The sequence below is a fragment of the Trichomycterus rosablanca genome, chromosome 1 (assembly GCF_030014385.1).
Source record: "Trichomycterus rosablanca isolate fTriRos1 chromosome 1, fTriRos1.hap1, whole genome shotgun sequence".
Classification (NCBI taxonomy): Eukaryota; Metazoa; Chordata; class Actinopteri; order Siluriformes; family Trichomycteridae; genus Trichomycterus; species Trichomycterus rosablanca.
In genome coordinates, this window is record NC_085988.1 from 5,102,465 (window position 1) to 5,115,030 (window position 12,566).

General features: G+C 41.3%; 2 gene segments (V, D, J or C); one reads left to right on the forward strand and one right to left on the reverse strand.

Moving 5' to 3' along the window:
• Positions 1-12,566, forward strand: part of LOC134317488 (Ig kappa chain V region Mem5-like) — a 111,669-nt gene that overhangs the window by 17,370 nt on the left and 81,733 nt on the right.
• LOC134317528 (Ig kappa chain V region Mem5-like) overlaps positions 12,117-12,566 on the reverse strand; it is an 80,304-nt gene continuing 79,854 nt past the window's right edge. Inside the window, 1 exon segment of the V gene segment in view lies at positions 12,117-12,479. Coding sequence covers positions 12,160-12,479 — 320 coding nt within the window.

The following is a 12,566-nucleotide window of genomic DNA, read 5'->3' on the forward strand; positions in this document are numbered from 1 at the left end:
TATTCATTGTTTAGCACAAACACACAGCAGCATTCGTCTGGATTTTACATCAGCACCAGTCACTCGTACCAGTTTACACCAAACTCCATCAACCAGAGACCAGCTTTATATTTACCATCAAAAACACCTGCACATTTATTCAATCTTTAATATTCAGCCATCAATTGACAAACACAATTACTAAATATTAGTTACTGTATATTTATTATTAATAACATTTTTGATTTAGAAGAAATAAAACTACTTTTTACAATGAGTTTGGTTCCTCCACCAAAAGTGTAGCACAGTGATACATTCCAATGAAGCCGCCGTACAAAAACCTCTGTTTCCACTCCAGTGATTACACACACACACACACACACACACACACACACACACACACACACACACACACACACACACTATAAGAGCTGTAGTTCTGATCAGACTGGGTTCAGGACTTTCAGACTCACTGAGACGCAGCACAATGATGAAGGTTCTGATTCTACTGCTGAATACACTCGGCCTCCTCACTCAACGTGAGATTCACTGTTTATTTACTATCTTCATATCAGTCCTCCAACATCAGCGCTCACCATCACCGTCTCTTTATCACCTTCAACTTTTCTCTCTTCTTCTCTTTAGAGTCGTTTGGAGAAATCATCATGACTCAGACTCCAGGATCTCACTCGGTTTCTCCAGGACAAACTGTTACCATCAACTGCAGAGCCAGTCAGGGCATTGGCACTGAACATGACTGGTACCAGCTGAAACCTGGAGAAGCTCCTAAACTCCTGATCTATGCTGCAACTACTCGTCAGTCTGGGATTCCTGAACGTTTTAGTGGAAGTGGATCTGGTACAGAATTTAAAAATCACTGGAGTCCAGGCTGAAGATGCAGGAGATTATTACTGTCAGCAGGATTACAGCCTTCCACTCACACAGTGTTATTTTGCTGGTACAAAAACCTCCCTCAGCTGTAGAGGAAGTTCTCTGAAACACACACTGATCTGAGAACATCTGCAGAGCTGCTAAAGCTGCACTCCACTGAACATCATCATCTACAAAGCACTACAGTACTGAGCATGTTCCTCTCTTTGTGGTGTTCTCCTCACTGTGGAACAGGGATTCTCATCAGCACATGGAACATCTCACTAGTAGAATGAAGGTTTGAGATGAAGCAGCAGTGATAGAAGAGATGATATGAATGAAACCATCATGACATGTTATGTACATTCAGATAGATGTGATTACAGTGAATGTAGAATTCACTAGGGTTTAGATCAGGACACTAGAGTTCCTTGTCATATAATATCTTTATGTATCTTGCTTTGTGCACAGGGACATAGTCATGCTCAAACAGGAAGGGGCCTTCCCTAAACTGTTGCCACAAAGCTATGAGCATATAATTTATATAACTGGTTTTATACACCAGTTTGCAACAAGTGTGGCTGAAACACATGAACCTAATAATTAGGAGGGGTGTCCACATACTTTTGGTCATATAGTGGTCGGTCTGATCAATTCAAGTATCAGTTCATACAAACAATAAAATGTGCTGAGAACGATTCATCACTTAGATCAAATCTCCTGATTGGTCGTTTCATGATTGAATCGATTCCTTTCTACCCCATAAATCACTGAACACGTAACACTGTGCAGAATTACAGATGAGCTACAGTCAGTAACAGTATACCTACAATGTGAACATATGGTAGAGTCACCTAATAGTGGATATGAGGAGGAGGATCTTCATCTACACTCTCTGTACTCTGAAAATAAAAGCTGATCATCATTTGATGTGGTTTTAAACATAACCAGTTCTCACCAATATAAAATGAGAGCTGATGATCAGATGATCATGAGGATTCTACAGAATATTTAAGATGAAATACTGACTGGTTCCAGTTTCTGCTGTTGATGGTTAAAATGGTCTGTTTGTTCCACAGACCAGCATCTCAGTTCCAGCTCAGTTCAGCTAAACCTTGTAACTCTTTCTGATCATTTATTACAACTTTTATATCAAACTATCATCTGTCTTTATTTAGATCATATGGAGTATTTTAAATTATGTGGACACCCCTCCTAAATACTGAGTACATGAGTGCAGGTCACAATTACTATAGTAAATAAAGGGAGAATAAGAGACAGTACAGGAGATACTTCCATATGTAGCAGCTGATTGTTCTTTCACCATAAGGTGGCAGTATTGCATCTCTGAGTGACACATTCACACTGTTCCACTCCAGTGATTCTACACACACACACACACACACACACACACACACACACACACACACACACACACACACACACACTACATGCTTCAGTGCTCTGTCAGTGTTTAAAGCTCTGTGAGTTTAACACTTCATGACTGAGAGCTGCTGACCAGCATCTTCACCCACATCAACCATGACCTTCATCTCCATCTTCATCTGCACACTGGCTCTCTGCACTCAAGGTAACACGATGCTTTATGTTCTACTGGTGAGGAGGCTCTGCCATGTGGAGAAGATCCACTAGATGAACTTCAAACTCCACATGGTTCTTCATGTAGTGAACTTCTTTATTCTTCTTATTGTTTTCAGGATCCAGAGGTCAGGTGACTGTGACTCAGAGTCCTGCAGTAAAACATGTTGATCCAGGAGCTTCAGTCACCATCAACTGTAAAACCAGTTCTAATGTTTACTCTGATAGCCACGGTCAGCGTTTGGCTTGGTATCAGCAGAAACCTGGAGAAGCTCCTAAAGTTCTGATCTACTTGGTTAACAGCAGAGCATCAGGTATTCCAGATCGTTTCAGTGGCAGTGGATCTGGATCTGACTTCACTCTGACCATCAGTAGATTTGAGACTGGAGATGCAGGAGGTTATTACTGTCAGAGTGAAAATAGTGGTAACATCTTCACACAGTGTTATATGGTGGTACAAAAACCTGGGTGAGTGGAAGTGTACAGTAACTGCACTGCTGCAGCTGGGACCGACTGCAGGTGCTGAGGGGGAGGATGTGATACAGTACAATCATTCACTCTGTACAGGAAACACCTCACTCACTCACTACTTCTCCTAAATACAAGCTTTATTATTATTAACATAATAACAACCACTTCATCCTGATCAGGGTCACAGTGGTGTAAAGCTGGTACAGACTACAGACACATTTACTTACTCACATACTCTACACAGAGAAAGCCAAATATGAAGACAACATGCAAAACTGATCAAAGTAGCACCACCAAGACGTGAGAATTGAACCCAGGTCTCCACAATACTAGCTGCACCACCATACAGCTTCTATAATGAAATATTAAACATTATGCTGAATCAGGTACGAGGAAGGAAAAACCTTTTATTATTTATTTAGCTCATGTTAATTAAAGATGTTCCAACACTGAGAGGACTTGAGTTTAGAAGAACTCTTAAAAGAGAATTGAACTGACAGCAAGTTCCAAGATGAAGCAGTAAACCAGAAGATGGTTCAGTTTAATCATACTGCATACTATAGTACACACTACTATAGGATTAGTATGCAGTATATACTGGGGCAGTAGGACATTTTGAACAGAGCTGCTGGCTTTGGTTGGGATTGGGGGTGGGTCTGGAGGTGGTAACTCCTGCATTGATTGGTGCACACCTTCATACCCAACCAATAGGATTGAACTTCACCTTATTACAGCTAACAATCAGCAGCTGTAGCTCATCTAGTAGAAACTACTTTATCTCCATGTGCTGTTTGCTTCAGTTGGTTTTTGAATTGAGGAGCTACAACCAAATACAAAAAGTTACAACCAAATAATAAAAAAAAAAACACAAATAAGTCACATTCTTTTACTTGTTTAATAGTTTTATGGTGTTAGTTTTGGTCTCTACAGAGTTAGTAGTTAGGAGGTTTTGCTCGGATGTGAATAACATGAATCTTTATAGATTTAGTGCTGATTATTCTGAGCCTAAAATCTCATGAGAATAAATAAGGAGGTTCAGTATGTCCTCCACCAGTTGCTTCATTATTGTGTGTACTTTGTTAAGTCAAACACACCACTACTGACTGTGTTGTACCATACCATACTATACTCTCAAACTCTTTTCTGTCTTTGTCATTCATTGTGTCATAGCCGTAAAAACTCAGACTCAGCTTTATTGTCATTCAAAACCATGTACATGATTAGAACGAAATGCGGTTACTCAGGTCTTGATGTGTGTAAGATAATGAAATATGAATAACAAAAAAGTATAATGTTAAGTATAAAATAAAATTAAGACTTAAAAAACTGGAAGAAATAACTAAGATAAGGTATTTTAAATATTTACATTTACATTCACAAGTATTGCAGAAGAACTACAGCAGCTTTATGTGGAGCTAAAGTGCATGATTTCAAAATATAGCAGCAGCTCAAAGTGTATAGCAGCAGAAATGGCAGCACAAGTTCACAGGTGTTTAAGGTAATTGGTGCATAGACAGTTTATTAGGGGTGGAGCAATTTAGCAGTCTGACTGCATCCGGAAAAAAGCTGTTTTTCAGTCTTGTTGTTTTTGCTTGGATGCAGTGCAGCCTCCTTCCAGAGGGAAGGGGGGTGAAAAGTCCATGTGCGGGGTGGGTGGGGTCACGGAAGATGCAGGCGGCTCTTTCTTTAGACCTGATTGTGTATATGTCCCCGATGGGTGGTAAGCTGCATCTGATGGTCCTCTGTGTGCAGACTTTACCACTCTCTGCAGCGCCTCCTTTTCTGCCACAGTGCAGCCAGCATACCACAAAGTGAGGCAGGTGGTCAGGGTGCTCTTCACAACACAGCTGTAGAATGACCTGAGGATGTCTGTCATAAGGAAAGCCAAACAACGCCTGTATTTCCTGAGGTAGCTGAGGAGGGCAGGTCTTCACACAGTGTTGGTACGCCAGGTGAGCATGACAGACAGGTTTACCCTGAGGTACTTGACGAAGGGGACCATCTCCACAGCTACTCCATCAATGAGTAGAGGAGGAGGGGTTGTACCAGTCCTGCGGAAATCCACAACCATCTCCTTGGTCTTCTGAACATTGAGGTTGAGGTTGTTGTCTCTGCACCACCATATTAGGTCCTCCACCTCCTTCCTGTAATACCGTGTCATTCGCGAACTTGACCACAAGGTTGATGGAACAATAAAATTATCTTGAAGTATCATAATACTAACTTAACTCATCAAATTCACAGAGTCAGGAAAAAATAGAAGAATGGGATGTGAAAGCAATCCATAATAAATGCTACATGTTCCATGAGCCTTTAGAAAAGAAAATAATAGATTGCCTTGCAAATTCTCATTAACCTGTGGACCCCCCAAGGTCCACCTCCAAGCTACAAAGTATAATGCTGCAAGCAGTAGCAACATTCCAGCCTTTATTTCCACCAATTATGGTGAAAAGCTTGAGACAGTCCAATCCAGAGATGTAGGCCTCCAGTCCAGATTTTCTTTAACTCTTACTGGTAACCCCCTCAATTATGTCACATGTAAAAAGGAAGCTAGTGGTAATACCACTGTAGAAAATGAATTAAAATCAGAACCAACACAATTCTGAACTAATAACTAATAAGAAATAATTCAAACAACACAATATAGAGCAATGAGGAGTGAATAAGGACTTTTCTTTATCAGGAGAAAATCAGGCCCATCAACTCTCATACGACGAATTCAAATTAAAAACAGGGTTGTTCTACATGAGAAATCCCAAAAGCAACTTGTCCGGAAACCTAGTTTCAGTCAAACAGTTCAGTGACACCTGCTTTCGTGATTGCTGGGACAGCTAAGAGTAACTACAAAGTACCTTAACCCACATGGGAGAGACTCAACGATCAGTTAGAGACCTAAACTGTTGTGTCAACATTTCGACACCCTGTTAAGGTGGCACTAGGCTCAGTATTCTACCTTGGGATAGACTCAAAATTGACTAGCTTGAACTTTAAAAACTGAGCATTTTAAAGATTGGCCCCTTGAACCTATACCACAGACCAAGGTGTACCAGGTGACACAGAGCACTTCCAAAGGGTTAATAGTGTTGGTGTGTGTTGACCTTAGTCCAGTGTAATTGGAACCTCTGGGGAGCCTCCTGTGGTTATAATGGCTACGTGTTATAAGTGTAACAGTAGCTGAAATAATACTTTTAAATTCTTACAGACACATTTATTTGAATCCGTATATGTTTGACATGATTTATATTGTTTGTCGGTGCACATTTAATGTGTAACACCATCCTAGTGTTTTAATGGTGGCACACTAAAAGCTAAATGCAGAAATGATGTAAGTTTGTGCCTGTTTGAATTGTAAATCACTTTGGATGCAAAATAAAAAATCACAATTCTAAAGGGGTGCAGCACTAAATTTATGAAGTAAAACCCACCAACCAGAATCAGCTAATTATAATGAGTAGAAGATAAAGTGAGAGAACATGGGGGTGAAAGTGAGATTTGCATGAAGACGGCTGAGTGATCTGCTTTCTCCCAGAATAGAGCAGCACTTTCACCAGATGCTCAACTTCCTTCATCCAAACTCACTGAAGCACAACACACAGCACTGAATCTCCAGCTAAAGATCTTCTCTCCTAACACTCATCATGATGATGAACTAGAAGAAAAGACCAGACAATGTCCAAAATCAAGCTTTATTTCAGCACAGCAAAACTACAGGAAGAGCAACAGGACACTGAACAGAGGAAAGACAGAAATGCAGCATTGTGTAGAACTGAAACTCCATTGTAGAAGCATGTGGAAGTGTCTCCATGTTCAGTTCTATCTGGGAGCTGCTAGCCTTCACACTGGTTCTTTCTGAATACGACGGGATGATCGACACCACCGTGAGAGACCTTACAGCCAAACTCCTCCCCCTTTTCCCACTGTGCTTTGCTGAGGGTCAGGGTGCTGCCACGCCTCCAACTGCCCCCTTTCTGTTCTTCTGCTCCGGTCACCACCCCGTCCTCCAGCACTCTGCCGTCCACCATCCAGCTCACCAGCGCCCCCTGTGGAGAGTAACCAGACAGCAGGCAGAGCAGCGAGGCCGATCCCTCAGACAGCTGCAGAGAGGAGGGAGGGAGCAGAGACACGGACGGCTTCACCGTGGGACCGGCTGTACAGGAGAAACAGAACAAAAAGTCCCATTTAGAAACGTTTCCACATCATTTCCTCCTTACTGCTTATTAAGCATCCAGACTGGAAACCTTCATCTGTGTTCAATCATCAATGCAGTGCTGCTGCACACTGTTCTCACATCACTGCAGTTCAGTAGAAACATCTGCAAGCTTCTGTTAGCACATATTCAACCATGACCTTCATCTCCATCTTCATCTGCACACTGGCTCTCTGCACTCAAGGTAACACGATGCTTGATGTTCTACTGGTGAGGAGGCTCTGCCATGTGGAGAAGATCCACTAGATGATCTTCAAACTCCACATGGTTCTTCATGTAGTGAACGTCTTTATTCTTCTTATTGTTTTCAGGATCCAGAGGTCAGGTGACTGTGACTCAGAGTCCTGCAGTAAAACATGTTGATCCAGGAGCTTCAGTCACCATCAACTGTAAAACCAGTCCTGCTGTTCCTAGTAGTAGTTATTTACACTGGTATCAGCAGAAACCTGGAGAAGCTCCTAAACTCCTGATCTAGCAGACTAGCAGCAGAGTATCAGGTATTCCAGATCGTTTCGGTGGCAGTGGATCTGGATCTGACTTCACTCTGACCATCAGTAGAATTGAGACTGGAGATGCAGGAGATTATTACTGTCAGAGTTACCATGAGATCAGTGGTAGTGGTGTCTTTACACAGTGTTATATGGTGGTACAAAAACCTGGGTGAGTGGAAGTGTACAGTAACTGCACTGCTGCAGCTGGGACCGACTGCAGGTGCTGAGGGGGAGGATGTGATACAGTACAATCATTCACTCTGTACAGGAAACACCTCACTCACTCACTACTTCTCCTAAATACAAGCTTTATTATTATTAACATAATAACAAACACTTCATCCTGATCAGAGTCACAGTGAGTCCAGTGTGTACCTATCAACACAGTGTAATTTCTAAGAATTTTTAAGGTCTAGTGCTCCCTTCATTCTGTCTTTCTTTTAAAGTAAAATTTAAATGTGGGTAAAACACCTTCTGCATTTCATACAAAGTGTGAGAGACAGTACCCAGAAGAAACCCGCACATGAAAAGAACATGCCAAACTGCAGAATGACTCAGAGACTTACTGTGAGAAATGTATGAATAGACTCTATAGAATCAAAACTGGGTGGGCCGAATCAAGAAAAAAATTTGATTAATCAGAAAGTAGGTCGTAATTTGGCTGTTCCATTCTTTTATATTTTATATATTTTGTGAACGTGCAGGGCTCGGTGAGGAGGTATTTCTTACCTCTGGTTGACTTGCAAGTCAGACTATAGGACAGCCACTCCCCTTTTTGTAGTGGGTTGGATTTGCGGGTTGGAATTTGAGCCTTTGATCTAATCTGTCATGTTTTTTCTTATGTGGGGCCAGTATATCACCTGTGTGAGTGCTTGGTAGGTTGCTGTGACACCTCTATAACCTACGCATGGGGAGTCATGGGCATATTATTGCATCATCCCCCTGTGGCACAGAGGCAGCATGAACATTAGAGATGTGTGTGCATCAGGGCCATGATCAAGTAGGCCTCTGATGACTGGGACGCATGCAGTTTGAACAAAGGATGTAGCCCCAGAACGGAGTCATCTCATCATTGGAGATATAGTGCTTCACTTGATCTGTGGTGTAGAGCCGCAGTCTGTGAATGGCCCTTGGTAGCCCCCACTTTGGAATGCCCTTTGACTTTCTTTCAGTGTACTAGCATATTGTACTTGTCTACTATGTGTTCACAAGCCTTGAAAAGTTCTCTATGGTTGACAGGCTTTCATACAGCTAAGTGGCAAGTAGTTGGAGTCTGTGCAGATCAGTAATGTTTTGATCCCTTTTTCTAAAGCTAAATGAAGTGTGATGAGTATCAGAATCAGAATCACTTTATTTGGCCAGGTATGTTACACATACGTTGAATTTGTTTTGGTGATACACTATCACCAAGAAGTGTTACAGCTCTAGGAAAAAAAGCTGTTAGCATGTCTGGTTGTGTTCGTTTTGATTGCCCCGATGGAAGAATTTTAAAAAGGTGATGTCCAGGATGAGAGGAGTCTGCTGTAATTTTGCCAGCACGCTTCAGCACTCTGCTGTTGTAGATGTCCTGGAGTGTTGGAAGACTACATCCAATGATCCTCTCCGCTGTCCTGATTATATGCTGGAGTTTGGCTCGTTCTTGTGATGTGGAGGAATCAAACCAGATGGTTATGGAAGCTGTAAGGATGGACTTGATGATTGCTTGCTGTGTAGAACTGGATGCAAGTGAGGCCTGCAAATCTTTAGATGTTTGGTTAGAGCAGACACTCTTGGGAGGGTTAAACACTGTTCCAAAATTTCTCCATTTGTGGATAATAGCTCTCACTGTGGTGAACTGGAGTCCCAGCACATAAGCAATGGCTTTGTAACCTATTCCAGACTGGTAGTTTTTAGTGACTTTATTTCAGATCTGTATTTAAAGCCCTTTAGAACGTTACATCATGTGCTGCTTTTTAAGGCCTTCTACCCTGCTTCACATTATTAGACAGGTTCTAGTTGTCATGTTTAGATTAAACAGGTCTGGCAGTAATTGTGTCTGAGTGTGGCTAGTGAAATTCAACCCAGTTGTCAACTGAATTTAGTTAACTGGTTGATTTAGTAGCAAAGGGGACAATTATTTGTCCACACAGTGATATAGGTTTTGAATAAATCTTTATCTTCGGTAAATGAAATGATCATTTAGATTCTGCATTTTTTTTTTACTATTGTTGTATCTTAATACATATACTGGCAAAATAGATGAAATTGGGAAGAGGGCAAATACCTTTTTCTTAGCCGTGTATGTTGCTGAAACACCTGAACTAGGAAATAACTAGGAGGGGTGTTCACATATTTTTGGTAATATAGTGTTGTGTTGCTACAACAGAACATGTATCAAGTAAAATCTAAACTTAACTGAAACTAAAAACAATCCCAAAACCGGACAGAAGCTTTCACTAATCAATCATGAGGCCGAAGGAATAAGGTTCTATATGGCTCTGCTCCCAGACCGTTATTATGGGAATTGTTGATAACATCTCATAGTTTTCCCAGAACCTTCAGTTCACCAAGATACGCAAAAGCAAGTTTAACTGGTGACCTGCCTAGACCAGACTTGACCGCTAAAATATGCAAATAGCATCTAATAAGTAACATCTGTGTTAATATGTAAAAAACAAGTTTCTTAAGCGGGTCAGGGTGACCCAGACTGTTCAAGTGAACAGAAAAATCAGCAAGCAGGTTAAGATGAGGTGACAGACAATAAACTCCTCATATTCCAATACAGGTGTTAATAAAACTAGGACGGATTTTGGACTCAACAGAAGATGTGTGGAGTTTAAGGGTAACAGCCTTTAAGAAGTCGTTTCTTTTTTCCACACTAACACAGATATAAAATGATGGCAGATCTGGAGCAAACTTTGCTGAACTAGAGATGAAGTGAAATATACATGAATATGAAAGTTCTGCTTTGTTCAAAATTATCAAATTCAAATTCACTTAAACATGAGTTTCATCATCAGAACTTTAGCCAGAATCACCTACTAGTGCTTGTAAGCATCTCAACACAGGAGCTGCACCAACTTTTTCCTCTTTGTTTACCTCGAGATGTTCAGTCCTCACAGCTGGAATATTTGCTAGAAATCCATCAGATTATTTTAACACGTTTGATGCATCTAAAACAATATCAAGTGGTGTAGCATAAAACATAATCATCTAATACATACTGTATGTTCACATGTACTATGTATGCTTTGTCTGTTATATTGACTTGTGACTTGACTGTATTTTGTAACTTGTGAACATCTCTGCTGTGATGGGTGTGTGGGAGACATTTCAAGTTAATGCCTAAATCTTCAGAATTGACGTCCAACAAATGTATGTGGAGGTGTCTACATACTTCTGACAATGTTTAACCACCCTAAACCCTTATGAAATAAATCAGCTCTTGTTGAACATCAATGCCTAACAAATGCCTTTTAGCTGAACTGGCAGAAATGTTCAAAATCAAACTCCATTTGTTTTGTGGAAAACCTTTCCAGAAGAGTGGAGACTGTTATTCCCTCTCTATATTGATGACTGTGGTTTTAAAATACATTGTCCTGCATGGACATGATCAGGTGTTCACATACTTTTGGTCATGTAGTATATTTTTAGTTTTTCTTTATGTAAATCTTCCATGTGTTTTAGCTGACAGTTCTATGACCACAAGGTGGCAGTATTACATCTATGAGTGACACATTCAGGAATTTCATCATTCTAATGAAACCACAGATAAAAATGACTAAAGATCAAAGACTTCTGATAGATGCAATTTTAAAGGATTTTCTAATGTTCTTCACACCTCAGACAGAAGTGTAATAATGAATGAAGGAGCATAAATATGTGGACGTGCTGTTTGAGAGTGGAATCACCTCTGAACTTTAACTTTTGGTTTGGAGAAAATATCTAGTGTTGGTGCTACTGATGTTCTCCTTATTCACATGTATTTACTCTGAGGTCTGATCTTTCCTCCTGAAGGTGAATAAAAGAACGTGTGTATGTGTGATGACCTGCAATGCTTCATTTCTTCATGATTTCTCAGTGTTACAGCAAGAAGTGTTTATTCACATTTCTAAAGGGGTGCAGCATTAATTTAAGAAGTAAAACCAGCCCCCCAACAACCAACCAAAATCAGCTAATTATAATGAGTAGAAGCTAAAGTGAGAGAACATGGGGGTGAAAGTGAGATTAGCATGAAGACGGCTGAGTGATCTGCTTTCTCCCAGAATAGAGCAGCACTTTCACCAGATGTTCAACTTCCTTCATCCAAACTCACTGAAGCACAACACACAGCACTGAATCTCCAGCTAAAGATCTTCTCTCCTAACACTCATCATGATGATGAACTAGAAGAAAAGACCAGACAATGTCCAAAATCAAGCTTTATTTCAGCACAGCAAAACTACAGGAAGAGCAACAGGACACTGAACAGAGGAAAGACAGAAATGCAGCATTGTGTAGAACTGAAACTCCATTGTAGAAGCATGTGGAAGTGTCTCCATGTTCAGTTCTATCTGGGAGCTGCTAGCCTTCACACTGGTTCTTTCTGAATACGACGGGATGATCGACACCACCGTGAGAGACCTTACAGCCAAACTCCTCCCCCTTTTCCCACTGTGCTTTGCTGAGGGTCAGGGTGCTGCCACGCCTCCAACTGCCCCCTTTCTGTTCTTCTGCTCCGGTCACCACCCCGTCCTCCAGCACTCTGCCGTCCACCATCCAGCTCACCAGCGCCCCCTGTGGAGAGTAACCAGACAGCAGGCAGAGCAGCGAGGCCGATCCCTCAGACAGCTGCAGAGAGGAGGGAGGGAGCAGAGACACGGACGGCTTCACCGTGGGACCGGCTGTACAGGAGAAACAACAAAAAGTCCCATTTAGAAACGTTTCCACATCATTTCCTCCTTACTGCTTATTAAGCATCCAGACTGGAA